Source organism: Varroa jacobsoni, unplaced genomic scaffold (genome assembly GCF_002532875.2).
Source record: "Varroa jacobsoni isolate VJ856 unplaced genomic scaffold, vjacob_1.0 scaffold_1116, whole genome shotgun sequence".
Lineage (NCBI taxonomy): Eukaryota > Metazoa > Arthropoda > Arachnida > Mesostigmata > Varroidae > Varroa > Varroa jacobsoni.
Window position 1 is genome coordinate 90,080 of NW_019214018.1, and position 21,485 is coordinate 111,564.

The window sequence follows — 21,485 nt, forward strand, 5'->3', positions numbered from 1 at the left end:
TAAACATTATTTTATGTACCACCTCTGCCAAACGCTGCTTTTTGTAAAAGACTTGCAAAAAAGCTTGAGTTACCATAAACAGCGGCCTACAACCATTTAACCCATGCTGTGGTTCAGTATACCGTACATGGTTCAGTGCACTGTATGGTACTATTTATGGCCGGTAGTGGCCGAAAATTACCAGCTGCCCAGCTGGGAGCATAACTGCAAACCTTCATACTAGAGGTTCCTGCTTTTATGTTCACGACGTTATTCTATATATTATTATCGTTATGATTATTAACAATTTCTTTAAATAAATGTAATAGATATAAATAATGTACCTGCTAAAAGTGCGAATGAAAGGTAATAATAAAATGATATGCCTAAAAAGACCATACATCTCTCAACAAGAACGCGCATCTATTCATACTAGCCGGTTACCCCAGGGTTGGCCGTTTGACGCTCTGAGTATGTTCTGGAATAAGCATATTTGACCGCTGAACAACCCTGCTCTGATTCCATTGAAGTGCTATGTATAAAACATGATCAAGCGGTACCTCCATATGTCTGGGCATGACAACATCAATTCGCTCACGTCTTTAACAAGATAACGTTCGCACGATCGTAAAGGGAACATTTTAAAGATAGGTTTTTTTTTTAAAGATAGGTAGGCGGCTGAAGCCCTGATTGAAGCGGTAATATAAACTTTAATTACATTTAAAGATAAATACAGGTTAATGGCGGTCGGGAACGACACTGCACATACAAGAAATCGTTAAACTTTGTTTTTGTTTAGCTGTAGCCTTAAAACACATGTGAAGTATTCGAATTTAAGTCAGCTGCCCTGCAATGAAGAGTTTTAATTTACCAACTAATGATTTTTTAGAAGATGAAATTGCCTGTTTGAGGACTTCCGATTATGGCTGGAAATCTAAAACTATGAGTGTAAAGCTTAAATTCTATTTCTTAATCTGGTACTATCCAAAATCTAAAGATGTTAACGAAGTGCTAAAACAAACTTCAGATGCACAGTTGTATAAAGGACGGAATATTTCTTCGGTATAATCCAGTAGCTTCATAACCAATTTCGAGGAGCACTCAGTTGTAGACTGATAATTTTCTATGGAGCCTGTTTAAATATAGGAGCTGAACATTCAGTTAAATCCATTGTTTGAGCGTCCACTGCTATCGTATTCCTTTGATTTCCACAAGAACAGACGAACAGTTGAGACTTCGAAATTCCTTTGCCCCTTAAAACTTTTGTTAGCTCTTCCACTAAGCAATTTGCTGTTCGACTTTGCCGGCTATAAATATCCGATACCCTCTTTTTTTGTCGGTGTCCATCGGTGTATGGTGGTTATCAATCGCTATTTCAAATACTTACTATATGATTTTTAGATCACATAGCTAAAACATAGTGACTCCTCGAATTTTACTTAAGTACTCAACTGTGTCAAAAAAAAAAACGGCTGATTAGCGTTACGCAAATATTCCTGTTTGTCCGGCCATAATAAAAAGTTTGAAATTTCGTTTTAAAGCTAAAGGACTGTAAACGTAACGGTTTATGGCTCCTGCTTGTATGACCTATTAGTATTGGCCACTTTAAATCAACTTATTGGACCCGGTATTTAAAAAATAAATAGGCACATCTTTAAATATATATCCTTAACTTCAAACAACTGACCTTCTACTTCAAAACTTCCCCCATTTCCCCTATTGCTTTTTTAGATTATTTATATGTTTTAAGTTAACCCCTCCGAATAACTATAGGGGGATCGGTTGAGCCCAAGTAATTACCGGCGTAATGCTCTTTCGTGTCAAGGATCAAGTTTTAACTGATTAGCCTGCTAGTCCAGTTTGCTTGCCGTCTATTCCGGTCCACCGAATTAGCTCTCAGTGACGTCATTAGGTTCATTCACCGTAGGACTGCAGATGGTGACATGCCCACTGGCGTTTTTCGTGACGTCTCTGAGGCCTTTCTTTGTTGCAACATGGTACCCTGTAATAATACTTTTTCATTTGGAGCAGACTTCAAGCCGTGCAGACGCTTTTTGTTTTGTTTAAATCGTCGAATTATGCAAGCATGGAAAGTGATAGTCCTTCCAACAGCGAATTGATACCGGCTAACTTACCTCAAAATTTGATTATGCGACTGTTTTGCTTTAGTTTCTATGCATTATTATATTTATTATATTATATATATATATATATAATCTTCTATCTCAAGTGAGTACTGACAGAAAAGCGAACAGAGTTAACAAAACCAACGCTTGCCGTACTTTAATTCCTTATGTCCTATTGTATTACAGTTGGAGATGGTATTTGGAAAAAAATCATTGTGAATCTACAAGTAATTCAAAATTTTGATGTTTGCCATAAGTCATATAAAATTTCATAAATTTAATGCATCACGTGTGCCTGATTTCGAAACTAAAGTTTCGTATTTTCTATTTCTATAGTTTATTGTCATTTCAAATATTAGCTCATTCTAAAAAACATAGCTAACACACGATGCAACGTTTTATTCTCTACCTTAAAATTTTCTGATGTCCACATCCTCACAACCAATATTTTTAGCGCTAACGTTAGGTAACCACGGAAATTGGCTATATAAAGAGGTAGAAATTCGTTTAGGCATGAGTAATTACCTGATACCTGTACCGTAATGGTGCAATGGTAACGTCTGCAATGGTCGTGTGGTGCAACGTGGTGCAATGGTCTAGTAAAATGACGTATGCATGACGCGGTGATGCTGAGAAGAAGAAGGCGTATTTGTTTTATGTTTAAAGTCAGCCATTTAAAGCAATGCCAATAGAGTTTCGCAAGTAAAACTCGTCGAAAAATTTCGTCTACTGTAAGTGTTCCGCTTTCATTAGGCTTTTTTTCTCATATAATTGACTATAACAATATATTGTACAAAACTCGCATACTTAAAGGCATAACAAATCAATAATAACCATGACGTATACACCAATATGTATATAATTATCTTCTGTAAAGGTCGTAAGGAAGGCACTTTACTTTTTACTACAGTTTATTAAAGCTCATTTGTACCACTTAGAGTTGGCTTAGAAAAAATATAAATGATGCAAATACATTAAACCAAAAACAAATATTTCTCAAAATAATGCGCTCCTTGTCAACAGAGACGATGGTTCTTTAATTAACTATTGAGAATTAAGACCTACTAGGCACTTTTGGGCAACGCAATTTACTGTAGGTAAAGGGTATAAAATACAAGGAAATCGCGTGAACGGGTGCGCTCTAGGTTGGTACTCTGATGAAATCCCTAATGTCTTATATGAATCTAAGAGTACTATAGCGCGCGTGTTAACACCCACGCTTGATACTACAGCTTTAGTGTACCTCAGACATGGCTGACAGGAGATTAACTCTAAAGACTGTTCTTAAGCATAACGTGCGGAAGTGCATGATATGAGGCAACAGATATAGAAATGAGCAAAAAATAAAAGAGCAATAAATTAAATCGTAAATAATCGCAAGAAATATATAAAAGAAGTAAATATAGTATTAATAATATATAGAAAGTTACTGCTAGCAACGTTTCATTGCATATAACTTGCATTGTATTTATAAAACGATATATTAAATAACGACACTTTTTCTAAACTTCTCGCAAGACTGCCATGTATTTGTTGATGAATCTTTTATAATTATGAAATCTATAAGTACATGTTTAGAAATATAGGTTGTCCAAGTTGCAAAAAAAAATGAATAGCCCATTAAGATTCCCTATTACATCAGTTTCGTTGCTAGCAAGCTTTATAACCGATTTATCCCATCGAGAACGACATACGCGCGGAAAAGAATAAAAAAAAAAGAGACCGTTAGAAACGATTGTTACTGTTGCAGATGATTTTATTGTTTTTTGAACAATGAGAAAATATACAATTGTATTATCGGACTAGTTCTGTTGTATGGGAAGAGGGTAAACTGTTTAGTCGCAGTAATACGCCTTGATAAATATAATGACATATAGTGATACATATTTCTTTATTTAAATCCGTACCTTAGTAATAATATTTTCACCGTATGCACTTTCTTGCACAGTCACACACTTACGCACACCACGTTAATCGTACATTGCACATGTATACACTTTACATGATTAAATTGCTAGCTTCATGTGACATATATAATCGCGTATTAGCTAATATAATCATTATCTTCAGATCTTCAACTTAGATTAAACATTTTGCGATTTGTTTGTTAGTTTGTCCATGTGGTCAGTAAACTTTGGTCAGTATAATTCAGTTTACACTTTGCACCGCTGTAATCTATTTGAAAGCCCGTTGTCGCTACCATTTTGTTTTCTACATACCATTTTTCAGGTTCATCTGTTTAATATACAGTTAGTTAGGAACTATGCTTGTGTTGTATTTATAGGAAATAAATATCTCCCACTGGAACTCCCGATAGTTAGAACAAAATAAACACTAGATGATTTATTAAGAATAAATTATCTAGGTCTAACAACGGAGCAGAGAGATTAACAGCTGGCGTATCTTATGCCAGCAATTACCAATCGATTGTTAAACGTGAAATAATTGTTACGTGGATGTCTGGAGGACTGCACCAAATTAAGCACAATACTAGCTTTATATATATCCCAAACATTTTGCTTAAGCAAACCTTGTTTTCGTTCATTTATAACAGCGGTGTGTGTGTATGGCAGATTGGCACATAGCGAAGCCTGACGTCACGGCTGGTGCCATACCTTCACACCGTTGATATAACGACAACGCTGTTTATCGTGTAATTGATGTGTTCCTTACCGCATAAATGCGGACCATTTTTATATATTTAGCCGAAACCGTGTTTCCGTAAGTAAAAAACGTGATTCAAATACCTGCGCAACTGTTTTGATTGAACGAATAACAACCAGACTACTTGACACAAAATGTGACTCTTTCAGCCAAATCTTACTTAATCTTAAATCTTAAGTGCTATTTGTGCTACTAGTAAGCTTCTTCTTATCAAACACCTTCTAAAACCTGTAGGAGCAAGCCTAGCAGTCAAATGCCTTCGCCACATACGCAGTTCTTACAGCACCAACAAAGCTATTGTCAGAAAAGGAAGTTGAGTCGTATTTGGTAATTATTAGTCTCCTCGTTCGATAAACTGGCGAAATAAACGACACCATTCCCGCTCACGACAAACAGAAGTTGTTTGTAAAGTATCAAATACACGCATCTGATGCCGTAAGTGTAAAATTTATCGGTAGCGACAACAATTAGCTGCAGTTCTATAACAACATTTAACAGCGAGCTGAAGGGCAATAAATTTATTAAAGGATCGATGTATAAAAAAGTACAGAAAATTGTACCAACAGTTACGTAAACATTAATTTACTGATAACAAACATAAAGAATAACTGAGAGAGGGAGGAGCGATTCCCGAGTTTGCCGCATTAGTCAATACATAAATCATGGACAATATCTGCAAGAATCTGCATAATCGCACACAGATAATATGAAACAGTTCGGATGACATGATTACGACCAGTGCTTATCCATGGATAGCACAAAACTAATAAAAATGAACTAAAATGAGCCAGGAGCATGGATATACCATTCACACAATACACCGGGAAAATAGACATGTTGATCGTACACCAAAAATGTAAAGTAATGCGTTCGTACAATAAGTACTATACGCCGTGTAAGAGAAACGAAACAAAGAAATCTATCTACGGAAAGCATTTTTGAGAAACGAGACGTTTCAAAAGCTAGAAGAATCCTGGTTTATCATGCCTTGAACGGAAGATTTCTATAATTTAGTATTACTTGATAAGTTACAAAAACGGTTGTGCAGTCTTGATCGGGCGCTAAATGGGGTAAGAGAGTTAGCTTGGAAACTGCAAAAGCCACTCCCAAATGAGTGACTCAGGTGGGAAATCTTCAGAGATTCGTCTATTTCCTAAATGATGACCGCCAATCGTCGGTTTCTGTTGTAGGGTCTTCTAAAGAAAGTATTAAGGTATAATAGCGAGAACAGATTAACTTCCCAAATAACAAAAACATGCGACTCGGGGCAATGCTCTACTATATACATATTTAGATCGTTTGTAAACTTAGCTAGCGATCTGCTAATTAATAATAGAGCTTGTGGCGAACAGAGCAACCCAACCAGTCCTCCAGTGGTACAAAAGTGCACTATCGAAATCGAACATTTACCTGAGTTTCGCAAAGTTTTCGTAGAAAAAAAGCTCTGGAATATCTGGATAATGCCCGCCTTCAGTGACTTAATTTTCCTTGACTCGGTATCTTGGCATGAAGTCAACCAAAGGCAAAGTACGCAATGATTATCAATAAAATCGTCATTCAAATATCAACAACATATTCAAGATGTATACGGTGGGTATGCTCCACGCCTCTGGTGGTTTGCCCTTAGTTCCGCCAGCCAGTTCACAGTCATATTCTGCTCTAGTTTTTTCACGTGAAGTGTTCAATCAATATTTTTAGTACACAACTACTAAAGATGAAATAAATAAATTGTGCTCTATGATATCGCTTACAGCGCATCTACGATGAATCGTAGTAGTAAAAATGAATAATTAATTTTATACAGATACAGACGACGCCATAAAACGAAAAAAAATGTGAAACATCCTACTTTAGTAAATTTCCACTTCCTACTGGAAGAAATTTGGCTTCGTTCATTTTGTAGTCTGGAGCGGCTGGTGCTTTTTGCTTCTCATTTTTAAATCTTTACCGCCAAAACTATCGGTGTTCGGGGACGAATAGTGATGCTGCTGAATTAGTGATGACTCAAATTGTCAGTGAATCTATTACAGCATCGATTCGATCATGAATTAAGTCGTTCGATTCCTCCATCGGTCTATTGGTTTTAACTCGCACAGTTGGATTCAACAAAATACCAACATGCTAATATATATATATATATATATATATGTATTTCCGAATAAAGCTATGTAATGAGAGACGACCGATAAACTAGGAATTTGTTTCTAATGACTTGGTGAAGTGCTTGCCTACTTCGTTCGTCGCTAACTTGACGGAAGGCGCAATTGCCATCACATACACTCTGGTTTGTAAATAAACGCTTCGTTCAATGACTTAAGTTGAACCTACCAGGAAACATAACGCGATAAAAGCACAACTCTCAGATAAAATATTTGTACACAATCAAATGAAGAAAGGAAGATAAGGATGGAGTTGTACCAACATAGACATAATGTACCTAGAAAAAATTATGTTATATTGCATACGCCTACCCTATTATTATTATAGATATTATATATCTACAGCTTTTGTTGACACATTCTGATTGTGTTGGCCTGCCTTCACTCATTCTCCCACTCTCGCAAGCTGTTCCTCGATTACACCTCAATGTATGTTTGCCTTGTTTCATTATCTATAAAGCGTGTGTGTGTGTGTGTGTGTGTATGTGTGTTTTTAGAATTTATGATCATCCAGTGAAGTTCGCATCCATTTGCTGGCTTTCACAACAGTCTGCAGTTTTTTGCAGAGATAATCATAGTAATAATAATAATCGTCAACACATGCGTCAGACACAACATACTGCCAGTGTATTATATATATATACACACCTTAACTTGTTATTTATATGCATATACTTATATCAATGCGCGCAAAACGAACATCGCAGCAGCCACTAAAATAATGATGAATAAAATGTGTGTATATGTCGATCTGCTTCATCGTTTTTTAAAGAATACAATCGTAATTATAAACATTCTGATACATTTTTTTCAGGTTCGGCGGGCAAATGAATAACATCATTACATTTCAATAAAGCAGGACTGTCTGTTCTTCACTTATCATTTTTGTTTGCCTCATATATATATATATATATATATATATATATACTACAAGCTTATAAGCTCATAAGACGCCGATGTCGCGATGTGTGACGACCACGTTTTGTCCATCCAGATACAATGGATGCCCGTGTTCCCTATAGTAGGCTGCCCTTTACCATTTTTAAAGTTTTCTCACCGTGGATCTGCCTTTTATATTTCTTACCTTTGTCATTTCGAAACTGTCTAATAGCTCCCTATATTCCGCTAAAGACAGTCACACACACACACACACACACATAAATATCAATTCAAATTACTTAATAGTTTACATCACCAGTAATTCCTCCTCTCGAATTCTTTAAGTTTAGCTCATCAATATAGCAAACGCGCAAAATCTAGTGAAGATGTCAACTTGTGCCTTTCTGCAATCTGTCCGTCCTCTTGCTCTGTGGATAGAGCCTTTCACTACTAAGCCTAGATCCATACGGTACTCCAGATTCCATATATAGCTGTACCCGTATGTTGGTCAAAGTTCCTGTTGTGAGGCTACCGCTCCTCCACAAAATGGAAACGATTTTTCACACACACTCTTAAACATCGTACTCGGAAAAGCACTTTCTTGTATACAACAATTATAATAATAATAATAATAATAATAGTCATCGTAAAGCTCTATTGATGATGTTATTAAGAATGTTTTCTTATTTGTCACCAACAGCTGATAGCCTCGACATACTATTGCCGTCTTCGGATAACTCCTTTGCTCACCGTTTTCTTCCCTACGAATTCGTGCTCAAGGTTGCGATGGAGGTTGCTGTTGATGTTGTTGCTGCAAGGTTAACAAATCCTGTCCCTGGGCCTGTTGTTGCTGCTCATCAGAAGATTGTAACATTGAGGCAGGAGGCGATCTTGCTAGGTAAGATGGCTGCTGGTTAGTGTTTAGACCGATCTGGTGTGGTCCAGGTGAATACGACGGTTGTTGTGAAGCGAGCAAAGGCGATAGGAAGCTTTCAACCCCGACGCCGCCCTCGACAAGATCGCAAAGCACCCCAGCCGCTCGAAGTTTGTTCAGATGACAACGTTTGTGGGTCACCAGCTGGTGGCCCCGTTTACAGCTGAAATTACGATCATAACGCAGAGGGTTGTAAATTCTAATTAATCATGACGTCACATAATCAAGAACACCAATCAGCAAATATACGAGCGTTGAATCTCTAGGTGGTAAGAGCAATGCACACGTAATAATCTCCTTAGGCTTAATTTACTATCTGCCAACCAACTTAACCTAGTAAATTGGAAACATTATGTGCTAAACTTGAAGAAAACAATGTACTATCGCTTTTTGTTTTGTACTTTTAACAGTTTTTTTTTTTATACTCCACAATGAGATGACATTTGTTTTGGCTGGATTTACCTTTTTGCAAAATGGTACCTGGCTGTCCAATAGGAAACAACTTAACTAAATACAACTCATCTTTTTTATCATCATCATCATCATACCGATAATCACAGAGATCGCATTTGTACGGCCTCTCATCCGAGTGTCTCTTAAGATGTTGTTGAAGATTAGAACTCTGTGAGGAGGTGTAGTCGCACACTGTGCATTTGAAAGGCCGCTCTCCTGTGTGCACTCGCATATGAGTCTTCAACCAAGAAGGCCACGATGTAGTGTATTCGCATTGGCCGCATCTACACAGAATCATTACAAATTCACACCATTATTAATAGCATAATTTTTGTTAACTAAAAAACCCCCACACATAAGTGCCGTTCGCTTACTCAGTCGGATATTATTAGCATGATATACAAAAAACGTTCAAGGGTCAACCTTTAAAAAACGACATCTACGAAAAACTAGATCCAAACACAACGAATGAAACTGGGGCCTGATGATGTCTTAAACTGTTAAGCCAATGAGTCATGGAAAAGTGAATGATGTGATAATGAGCGGAGGACCTAGAATTCTGATATTTGTCATGACCTATTTGTTCGTTTATTTATATGCTAGCGCGTCCAAGCCGCATTCAGTAAACTCTACAGTTTGGCTGACATCGTGAGCCGTTCTTCGTCAGACGCTATTTCGACGTAGCAGGTATGTTCGATAATACGAGATGTCACTCGACCAGTTTTCGATATAGAGTAAATATTTTTACTGATCTTTACTTTTTTTTACTGATCCTTTAGTTGAAACCATGCTATTGTTAGCGGCGGTAATTATAAACAATTACAGAAAAGCCAATTGCGTCACTGCTTATGGTTCGTGTAAGTAATGTTTTCTAAGTCATTTAGATCACTGTGTAGATATTCGTCATTATGAGCAGCACTGATTTCCGATCCTCTACACCTGAACACCTAGAGAAATTGGGTTCGTGGCACAATGAACTGAAATTATTATTTCTAAATCTATCGGAACGAGGGAAAGTACTGTAAATATAGAAAGCAACGGAAACATTTCTCATCTTTTTTTTTTTTTTTATTTTCATGCGACTATTGCCGCCTTAAGCCTTTATACTGCCACCCCCTGGCATCGTCATCAGTATCATCACCATGCCCTTTCCCGTCACGATGATTTTTCCGGATTGATAAACCAGACTTATTCGTTTTCACTCGCGTTCTCGTTCGGCCTCCGTTTTACTATCTTGGCCGTTCATACAGCGCGCCCCGAATCATCGGCACTATCGTTAGTTACGACAAACTGCAGCGGCGCATTTTACTGTGTGTGTATAAAATATTGTACGATCGAGCCACCAGCACCTAGCGGGCGCACACGCTGCCGCAAGCGTCCATACGGCGCTCACAAACAGCAGCAGCACGACCATCAGTAACCAACCTCTAGCTTCGCAGCGGCCTCACGCTGCTACCACTACGACTTACCGCGCTAGCAGCAGCAAATCAACGCGGGTGATAACACGGAAAAGCGGCAGCATCAGCAGAAACAGGGGTAGCCCAGCTATCAAGAATGAACATCGAAGAACGATGCAGAAAGTCTGTCGACGAACATTTCTAATATTTACACAACTGCCACTTTGGCAGCGGTAACTGCCTCCTCCCGCGCGGCGGCAGCAACCTTCGCTGGGTGAGTAGACAGACGAGGGACAGGCAAACAGAAAGGAGCGCCATCACGCAACGACGGCCACTGCTGCAGCCGCCCACCACTAGCACTAGCCAGTAGCTGACTAATTGAGCAGCCAGACCTCCACTTATCAGTCTCTACTATTATCTATAATAGCTAGTCAAGCAGGTAACGCGGGGTGTTACAGACGAGGACCTCGCTATCGACGGCACCAGTAGTGAATGTAGTCGTGCTATAAGCTATTATTCGTGGACGGCAGCTACCCAACCCAGAATTAGGTCCAACAGGATCAGTCCAACAGAATAAGTCACAACTGCCGCCTCTTTCTCTTCTTCCCTAGCGGCAGTAGCAGTATCATCATCATCATCATCAACAGGAGATATCTATGCTGCTACTGCTGTGCCTCCACCGAAGCCGTCGTTGCGACTGCTGCTGTTGGCGTCGCTGTTGTGGCTATATTAACCAAACAACAGCGCGCAGCCGCCAACGAATAACGATACTAAGGAACGGTCGATTACTGAAGGGCGACCGAGCAAGCGTTGTTCGTTGTTTTAGGCAGGCAGTCATGGGAAGAAGCGTGCGCGCGCTAAAATGGCTTGACGGACAAATGGACCGTCTCCTTCTATCTGACCGCCGACGACCGGTCGTCGGCGGTCAGACGGACAGTGAGGCGGGTAAACTACGCGATCAAACGGAGGGACCGACTGATGTAAGTACGCAGCGAACAACGACAACAATTAATGTTATTATGGCAGCGGAAACTCTGCTGTCGGAGAGCGAGAAAGAGTCACTGACAAAAACCGCTACGAACAAGCTTCAAGTCAAGCAAAGAGATGTTAAGCATTTTTTTTTCCAATAGAAATTCAATTACCCAGCTAGTCTTGCTGCTTATTACTTATTCTCTTTGTCCACCTGACCTTACTATGCACCGAAATATTCAAGTGCGCTTAATACTTAGTATAGGACAATCTGGAACGCACATTTATTTCAAGCTGAATTGAACGGAAGTTACGGTTTATGCTGCCACAATGTGACCTCAACGATTAACTTCGCTCGCCAATGGACGTTAGAAGCGAACAGAGCTAAGGTAACAAATCGGAAGATTTCTTTACCCTCCAGCGTGACAATAATTTTTGATTGCGTATGAGTTGCTTCTATCTTTGACAGTTATTTAGCACTCTCGAAACTCTCCATGGCAAACACGGTAGCAATAGTAATGAGCTATTAAAAGGAGAGCAACGACAAAAACGAAAACAAGTATGGACTCATTAAACTAAAATGAATTCATATTTTGCTCTATGGACATGAAGAGAGTAAAATCGAAATTAGCTATCATGATAAGTCCAAGCCCAATGTAAGAGCCCTCTGAGGTAGTTACACGGGTTTTTGCTGCTCGTAAACGGAAGTTATTCGTTGTGAAAAACATATTCGGCCTAGTGAACCCCATACATGTCATATATGATATTGTATCGCGCCTCGCATAAACATCATACTTTCAATAATTAAATGGGTTGATCTCACGATGAATTGCCAGAGTCAGCAAATTCATGGGTGTAGACTTCTCTAACAGATGCAACAGACTGAAATCTAGCATGAGCTGATCTGGCCTCTTGTATTTGTAGTGACGCCTAGTTAACACCGATATTCAAAAAGGATATAACCAAGAATAAACGGGAGGGTGTTTGCACCAGCTACCAGCCGGGAGAAAATTTACGATTCTGATATTTCGAACGATGGGGAAGTAAGGGAAAGAGACGGAGACAAAGGGCGACTGGACGATTCACGGCGATTGTGAGCCCTGACGGCGGTTTCAATTGAGTATCTGCGGATATTTCCATATTCTAAATCCATCGGCAGATCTGTGTGTATGCACTATACATAGAATGGTGAACGAAACAGGTAAACCTAGTGGACGACAGAGCAAAAACATGCAGGACAACAGCCTGGCTTGCTCAGCTTGAATCAGTTGTCGTTGGTGTCATTATCAGGACTACTGACTCTTTTGGCCGGTTCGTTGCTGTTCATTCGACTGTGTCCATCTAACAATAGGACAGTTTAGACCGCTGCCACCTCCACTATTACTGCTACGCTAGAGCCATTTCTACCGCAGATAGACACGCGCACGGACAGAGCGGCAGTTGTTTAACGAGAACTGTGTGACAGATTTAGTTAAGTATCGGGTAGAAGAAAAGAAGATGTTTTTAAGCAGGTAGATTTGAATCTAATCAAATTCACCAGAAGCATTTGAGTGCGCGCACAGGTGGTAAAATCACAGAAATAGAAAAAGGAAATGAGCTCACTTTAAGCAGCATAATGAGGGGCTGGCCTAATAGCATTATACAATTATATTCATTTTACACACATATATACATCTCCTGAGGTATGTAAACCTTGACATGGATGCAGGATTAAGCCAGTAAATATTCGCCTCGTGATCTTGCAGTAGAAATATTACTTTATATGATTTTTTATTAAGAGGTAAAATCACAATTATCTGGAAATTCAATCTACAAGCTCATAATCAGACTAGTTCATCTCTAAGTAGAAGTTTATTACAGATCTCACTAAAATGCTTAAACATCTGAGCATCGACTCTCTTTTGCTAAAAATAATAATAATAACAAAGGTCATACGGTACCAACATATTAGCTTCAATATAAATACGAATAAGCCTTAGCTGTGAGATGTTTCTGTTGCCTATACTGAAGAAGAATCTGGTTATATATGCCTGATCATAAGAGTTACACCGTTTGGCTCAACCCAACGTTAATGGAGCAGTGCTAATTCTGCTTGTCTCTTTATTGGCTATCTAGTGATCGCCATCTTTTGCGGCTCGCGACCAGAGGTGGTTAGTCATAAAGGCAGAATTCTTAAAATGCATGTGTAAATTTGCCCATATAAACTTAGTACAGGTTTCGCAGGCGTTACTAAACTTGGGTCTACGAATAAACGCCACATGAATAAAAGCCTGCGCGAATCGAGGACCAGCTAACGCATTACGCCATTTTATCGGTCTGCTTCGGCTGACTCAGAATTACATTTACCGATATTGCACGGGATCACCTCAATTTTATTATTCCGTTTTCTCGGCGCTTTAGTGGTTGAGACGTCGACGGATCTATGCACTGCTATGAGTAAGTGAGTAAATGTTTAGCAAACATTGACCAAGAATGACTAACCTGTACAAAGCCTTCCCATTCCCACTAACTCGCGTTCGGCGAGAGGCATCTGCTAATGCTTGTAAAATACCTGAAATCATTCCGGAATAGACGCAGTAAGAAACATATCCCATCGTATGCGTTCATATCCACTTTTGTTGCTGCCATCACCAGAAATCTGATCAGAAACTGCACGACACATACACCAGTAAAAAGCAATTATTATGGTTAAAAACAGAGCGACGATTGTTTACAGAAAGAGTAGTGCATTTATTGTTCTGTTGAGCTAGTTTAAGAAAAAGGGGGGTGGGGGTAAGAGAAGTGCCCACTGCCACTGAGTGCTGCTGCGCTGTAGTTATCTACCAATGTTCAAACATATTATTATTATTATATAGTACATGTTCAGAATTCAGTGAAATGAAGTAGCCTAACTTCGATAAAATCGCTGACCCGATTAATGTAACTTTCTCGTGTCGTTTCTGTTTCCGTTCTAAGTTGACTATAAGGGCGATTTAGCGAGAAAACAAGTAACTGCAAGAAGAATCAGCTATGAAATAAGATTCGCACATGCGACTGTAAAACATTGATGTGGATTCTGCGACGCAGGCACCATCGTGTGAACTTCATCCGGAGTTGGTAACGAGACACAGTGAACAGTACCAAAATGAACAGGCATCACCTCTTTCGGAGTGTATATTATCTAGGACCATCAAGCGGGGTCCCTTTTGCATGAATTTATAAACGTAAACACATGAGCATAGACGTGATGACTCCTTTAAGAGATCACTAAGTCGCTCTAGCTAATAATCTTCTGCGCTAGCATGGGATCACACATTGGTGTATAACTGCGGAACAAAAAGCACACAGTGCAGAATTAGTTGAACCGTGTTAGAAACCGTGACTAGGATGACCAAGGGGCGGAAGTGAGGTGGAGAATCGAAAAGGCGTCAGAGCTGTAGAGGAGAAGGCGGCGCAGTAGCACTGTGGAACAGGCGTCAGGTTTAGGTAACGCATTCAGGTGATGTAGGACACACCGGCCCCTCTTTCGGTAAAGGTTTGCGTTGCGGCTCCTGGTACGATGATTCTTCATTAGCTCTGAAGTGGCACTAACCATGGCACAAACCAATAGATTTGTTCCTTGGTTACTTTTAGAGCGCGTAAACCGCAAAGCATTGAACTAATTTTCTGCATCGCACAGCTGCAAGTTGGCCGCCGCGTCTGAAATGACATTACATTTTAGTAGAAGCACGCGTAGATTTACTAAACATATTTCCGCAATCTTATATATTTTCAAGAGCTATTGTAAAATAAGCATGAAAATGTCCATTACGTGAATTATATAATGGATCATGAGTTATGTGGTTATTAGATTTTAGAATGTAAAATAGCAGAAGAGACTCGTTTTAATTATCGTGAGAAATCAAACTTTGCACCGACACGGGATTAAATTCCAGCTCCATTCAAACGCGTAACTTTATTCAGTTCAGTATATCTAATACTTGAACGGTTTTGATGATCGTGCTGCAATACTACGCATATCTCGGGGGCATTCAAAAAACACAGGAGATAATAGATTCAATTTTAACTATATATATATATTCATATGACCCGATGATGACACTGCTTTTCAAGCTAGCGTTTCTTGCTAACGTAGAACGAATAAGATTCGAGTCCTAATTTGCAGAACCTATAATACGTCTTGCTATATATTGGACTGGTTTAGAGTAGGCACGGTAGAAGTAGTCTCACTGGGGATCATGTGATAGCACATTTTGGTTAATGCAGTATGTTTTCGAATGATTTTCTAAGTGAACCTTACGCTTCTTTCGTTATCGTTCAAGAAGGAAGCGCGGAACCAATATGTTGTACATAGATCACTTTAATTTAGCAATGCGTGTAAACAAGTGAATCTAGCCTATAATATACGCCTGTTTGCCCTACACGCTGATTAAAAAAGGCTACATCAAGAAGTTCGACTATGACTATTTACACTAGAGGAAATTCTGCGGCAATCAACATACCTGTTCTGCCCTTTCTGAATCTGCAATTAAATGAGCACAATTTTTATTTTCGTCTATGTTGAAAAATTTATGCAGCTCAAAATTTAAGTCATTTTCTATTGTAGTCGAACTAGGACTATTGTTTCTTGGCGCAATTCTAATTTTCATATAGTCATTCATTAGACTCCACTAGATTTTGCTTGTAATAACACAAACATCTGTAGCCAACGTTTTTGAATGTGCGTAGGGACTGCAAAATGTGTTATGTAATTTTATAGTCTGCACATGTGTCTTATGTTAATATCCTCTGTCCTTATTTTCAATAAAATTGTGGTCAGAGAGAAATGTAGAGCTGCGCAACCATACGTATGTGTGTGCAGTTCCAGCTGGCCCAGCAGCAGCAGCAAGATGGAGTACTGGGTAGTTTGAGCACCACGTAACAGTAGCCCACGAATGCGGCATCCGTTCGTTGCGCCAGACAGCGGCGACGCTTAATGCAGCGACACAATATTTTGCTCTTTGTCTTCTTTATCCCTCGCCTTGCTTGTTGTTCTTGAAATAAATTTTTCTCCTCCTCATTTACCCCACTTTACGCCTCTCCTATTTCAGAGCCATTCAAGACTTGCATATAATATGCAAATGCATCTTCATGGCACTGTTTTTTTCTTAGCGCTGAATTCTTTTCAGGCAAAAGCTGCTAAGGCAGCGCCACTAGTTGCAGCAGTAGAAGCAACGACAGCGCCAGTTGCTGTCCATTTTTTCTCATCTTTTTCGATAGAACCATATAGTAAAAGATACAAGTGCACAGCGGAACGCACCCGCCGCACAAGCTTAATGATCTTATATTACGTTGTTGATAAACACACACAGGCACACACACACACATACACGCACATAGACAGCCCTCCACCCACCCACCCGCAATAAGCTGAAATGGTGAGCAAACGCAGTGCGCTAATCATTGACCTCGCGACTTAAAAAAGAGACAAGCCTGCAATTGCTTAGACGACGCATAAGTCGAATTCTAAATGATCGATGAATCCAATTTCACATACTGAACGCTCTATGAGCTTCTCATAGGCAGAGTTATCAAAGAGTAGCGAACTAATACTATTAATTTCTCACGAAACAGACTAGCGTAAGTACTATTTAGTGTACTCCTTATTTGAATGAAGTAGCATCACTGCGATTTGTTTGTGTATTGATCTCATATTAGAAGTACTTGAAGTTTTTACACGATAAGCTCTATAGTGCACGAACGGCCTAACTGTTCAGCCGATCTATATAGCCATCGAAACAATGGAAAGTTTTGGCGGGTGTTCGGAACCTGCATATTACCTAATAAGTTACTAGCTCTGCATAGTGCTCGTATAAGGAAACTAAACGAGTGACAGATCATATAAACGATAGTAGAATGCCATGTCATTCTGTGCAATCGACATCAATATCGAGACAGCGGTTTTAGTCTGACGTTACTCGATCTATAGAAGAGATTGCGCACTTAAATAGCTACATTTATCGCTCATTACGGTTGTCACTATGACGAAGCGTTACTCTAAATGACGACAAAAAATTTGATGGCACTGCTGTTATTGAAAATTCAAAGACGGCGATAAGACAATAAATGGAACACTTACAAGGAAAAAGGTTACCAGTATATTTAGCCTAGAGCTATTTTCGTATGATATTAGTCACAATGTTAGGAGAAGCAAGCCGCACCAAAATTAACACAAAATTGCCAGTGAATAAGCGAACGAATAAAATGATCTGCAAGGCACATTTGATGGCGCTGTACATTGATTTGCGCCCACTGTCACTCCAGTACACTGTTATGCACACAGGAAGTACACACATAGCACACAATTGCTTGAAACATATTAAAAGCTACAACATATATTATCGCACACGTTTCTACGCTAAGTTCGCATGGTATTGAATCGACATCGAGCTGCGTTCTCGATTCGACTTCATTCAGGTTGATGTAGCATTATGTAGACGAATGAAGGCTGGGCAGTATTCGTTGTCATTCCTGTCCTTGTTGGCTCACAGGGTAAACGTGAAATGTACTAAAAAGAGAACGGAAAACAACTTAATTTACTCAATGTATCCAGTAGCCCAACTGTCAACATAGTATTGATAAAAGACGAGATCAGGCTGCTGCAGAGCTCTGTGAGCGCCCAGCGCTCGCGGAAGTAAATACACCGACATTTGGCTAAGGAGAAGCATAGAACTCCCAACTGCGCGGACTTTGTACAAGATTCCTCCACTCGCACTAAACACGGTCCTTGCACACGCAAAAAGAACTGACACAAGACGACAACGGCACGAAAAGACGCAAACATAGACACACACATGGGCGATCGTAATAACTGACTCACTGACCGTCGTTTACTAAAGACCATCGTGCGTTAGAAAGTCGCAAGATTGAAGTGCGCCGATTACAACTGCTCGTTGACGACGGTATGCAGTTGATGAGGTTTTCGCACACACTACCTTACTCTTTGTCAATTCGTCAGTAATAAAAATGGACGATGGCAGATGTTAAGAATCGATGACGGTGAAACGGTTGCGAGAATATCCGCAGTCACATTGATGCATGTAAAAATCGGCGCCTATCTAGAACAGCAATAAAGAATACGACCGTCTACATATCTGGCCAAACGCTCTTTTTTGCAACCTTCGTTTCGACAATACTAAATCGCAGTAATCGAAGCGACAAATGGGAATGGCGATTTCACGTTCCTCCCATCCATCCATTAAAAACGGACCCGGTCGAACCTGTTTTTAATTTAATTACGGTAGCTCTCATAATGCACCGGACAAGTAGAACCACGACATTGTCCGACAGTCCCGCACTCAACGGCCAACGCTGCTGCAGCAGCAGCCCTACCGGAGCAGTATAGATGGCGAATAAATTTACTACTGTTCGATAAACATTCCCAGCATCGCTGCCCTGCTTCTATTGCTGCTGAATAATGTAAACACTGAGAAAGGAAAAAGGGGGAAAGGACGAACGCACGCTCAGCATATGGAGGCCTTTAACAGATAGGCCCCAATTAACGAGCCACTGGCTAGCAAATCAAGCGGCGCCAGCTGGATCTAGGCAAGCATTTGCAAGGACCTCTCCCGATTACCGCTGGTGTTGTCGCGGCCGAAGTGCGACACGTTTCCTATGGCTAAATAGCAGTAAACGTAACTATAGTATACCATTGAAACCGTGAGAGACATTTATGCATACAAGCACGCAAAATATAGCAAGTAGCCGACACACCGACTCTTGTCTATCGTGTATCATATTATTGCCATCAACAATAATATCGTCTCAACCTTCTCCGTCATCCTGCCTTTGCAGCTCGCTTTCCGGTTACTGACCGGCATTGCCCAATTCCTTTTAAATAACAGAAGAAACCACACTTCAGGTGATCGACAGTCGGTAAAAACAGCAACAGTGGCGACTAGGCGTTAGACACCACTGGGCGATGTTCGAATCGACGACTAGTTATGTTATCGTTATCGTGCCTCGACGGATACAGAAGTGAGTTCTGATTGCAGTACCTACCCAGATAGTGTTTTCTAAAAGTCTCAGATATCTCGACTAACCACGATAGCTAATAGTAGAAAGTGTGTTCTCAACAAAAGCTCCTTCTGAATAAGCTGTTACGTCGAGAAAGAAGCCACATCCGCGATGACAAGCATGCCGCAGTAGTCGGAGAAATGGGTGGGTGAAAGTGTGGCTGAGTAAGAGAGACTAACAAATAGTTCTATAGCATCAACAATGATAGCTACCTCGCTTACAGTATCATTATGAATATTAATGCTGGTACACCACAGCCATTGAGCTACGGATGCACAAGACAGATGGCGTTTAACAGTGTACACGCTGATGCCCTTTGCGCTGTTGTAGCCTGATGCCGCCTACTTTATATGTCGGACACCGATACGCTAAAATCGCAATTCAAACGAAACGCTAAACTACAATTCACAGAGTCAATAGACTTCGCTCTGAACGGGCTTCCAACTCGACAAGGCGTAGCCGGCAACGAAATGTTCGATGCATGTTGTGATTACTACTATCGGGCCACTGATGCTTTGCTATAGACCTTAGTTCAGTCCTGGAACAGTAACTAAGAAACAGGATCAATTTGCAGTAACAGCTGGATGTGACTTGCCTCTCATAGGCCGTTATCAGCTGACCAACAGCAGGGAAACAAGCAGCGGTGCCTCCCAAATGTGCGACGATCTCTTTAGTTGATCTGACGAATAAGAGCAACGGTGTTGGCATGGTCGTAGTGTTGAAGGTGCTAGTTTGTTAAACTGAAAAAAAAAAAGCTGAGGTAGGGCCTAGCCATACGGCGCGTTATCTGCCTTCGCAGCGATGTTGGAGTTCACCGATGTGCAGAAGGCCGGCCTTGGCTTCCTGACGTTTGGCGTGGTCTTTCTGTTTCTATCAGTGATGCTGTTTTTCGATGGCGGACTTATGGCTTTGGCCAATATTTTCCTACTTCTCGGACTTACGCTCGTCGTAGGCATACAGCGATCCGTAGCCTACTTTCTCGAGCGGAGCCGCGCTAAGGCGACAGGTGCATTATTGCTTGGTATGGCAGTTGTTTTGTACGGGTTTCCGATGATCGGGATTGTTTTCGAAATTTATGGACTTGTCATTATCCTTCGGGGCCTATTTCCCGGCGTGCTGGCAACAGTACGGTCCATGTGGAACGCATGGTCCTTTCCGTAAATAATGACAAGTCTAAATTGTATATGCGGGAGAAATTATCCGAAGGAGGTACTTGATGACCTACATATAATGACAACGATTAATAAAGTGTTCAAAAGCTAACATTATACGTAACGTCACAATAATATTTGACGAATACCAACCTTAAAGAAACCTCCTTGGTTATCAAGACAAACTGGGAGTGACCAGGCTGACTGAGTTTTACAGTATCAACAGAAATTCGAGGAAGGAAAACAGAAGACTTTAGGTAGTATCTACTTTACCTATGCTTAGGTAGAGACGGATATACGTGAAGTCAAAAAAATGAACTATAGGGAAACACGAAGCGGGTGTCACGTGTTCTACGCCATAATATGTAGGCAGCAGATGCAGTTGTTAGCTACGAAAAAGCATTGTTTGTTTTGTCTGATTATTGTCAGGTAATTAGTTGATAGACGAAGCAATATTAACCTATAATTCTATTTATGTTTTAAAATGATCAGTAAGCGCTGCTCTGAAATTCGGGAATTATTTCTATTGTAATAGAAATTTGTTGCTTAAAAAATATAAGACCTATAACACCACCAGTCTGCCAGTCGTACTAGACTGTGAACCTGTTAAGCCCGAATGATATTACAGATATCATCATTGATGGTACTACATTATGCGAATAACACGTAAGACATTAAACTTTACATATAAATGAAATGCGAACGTACGAAAGATTCGATGAAAGCTATTGCTGACTGTA

At 40.1% G+C, this 21,485-nt stretch overlaps 1 protein-coding gene across 3 annotated transcripts; it reads right to left on the minus strand.

The window, feature by feature from the left end:
• Positions 1-3,835: 3,835 nt before the first annotated feature.
• LOC111266781 (uncharacterized) lies at positions 3,836-18,977 on the minus strand. 3 transcript variants are annotated; one of them, XM_086971064.1, is made up of 4 exons: positions 18,799-18,977; positions 14,042-18,086; positions 9,290-9,478; positions 3,836-8,904 (listed from the first exon to the last, which is right to left on the minus strand). In XM_086971064.1, the coding sequence occupies exons 2-4, from the start codon at positions 14,152-14,154 to the stop codon at positions 8,583-8,585; spliced, it is 624 nt and encodes a 207-aa protein (XP_086827190.1). In that variant the 5' UTR covers positions 14,155-18,086; positions 18,799-18,977; the 3' UTR covers positions 3,836-8,582. The 3 variants fall into 3 exon arrangements, with proteins under 3 accessions (XP_086827190.1, XP_086827189.1, XP_086827191.1); XM_086971063.1 differs by lacking the exon at positions 18,799-18,977 and adding an exon at positions 18,403-18,534; XM_086971065.1 differs by lacking the exon at positions 18,799-18,977 and adding an exon at positions 18,227-18,392.
• Between the last annotated feature and the right edge of the window lie 2,508 nt (positions 18,978-21,485).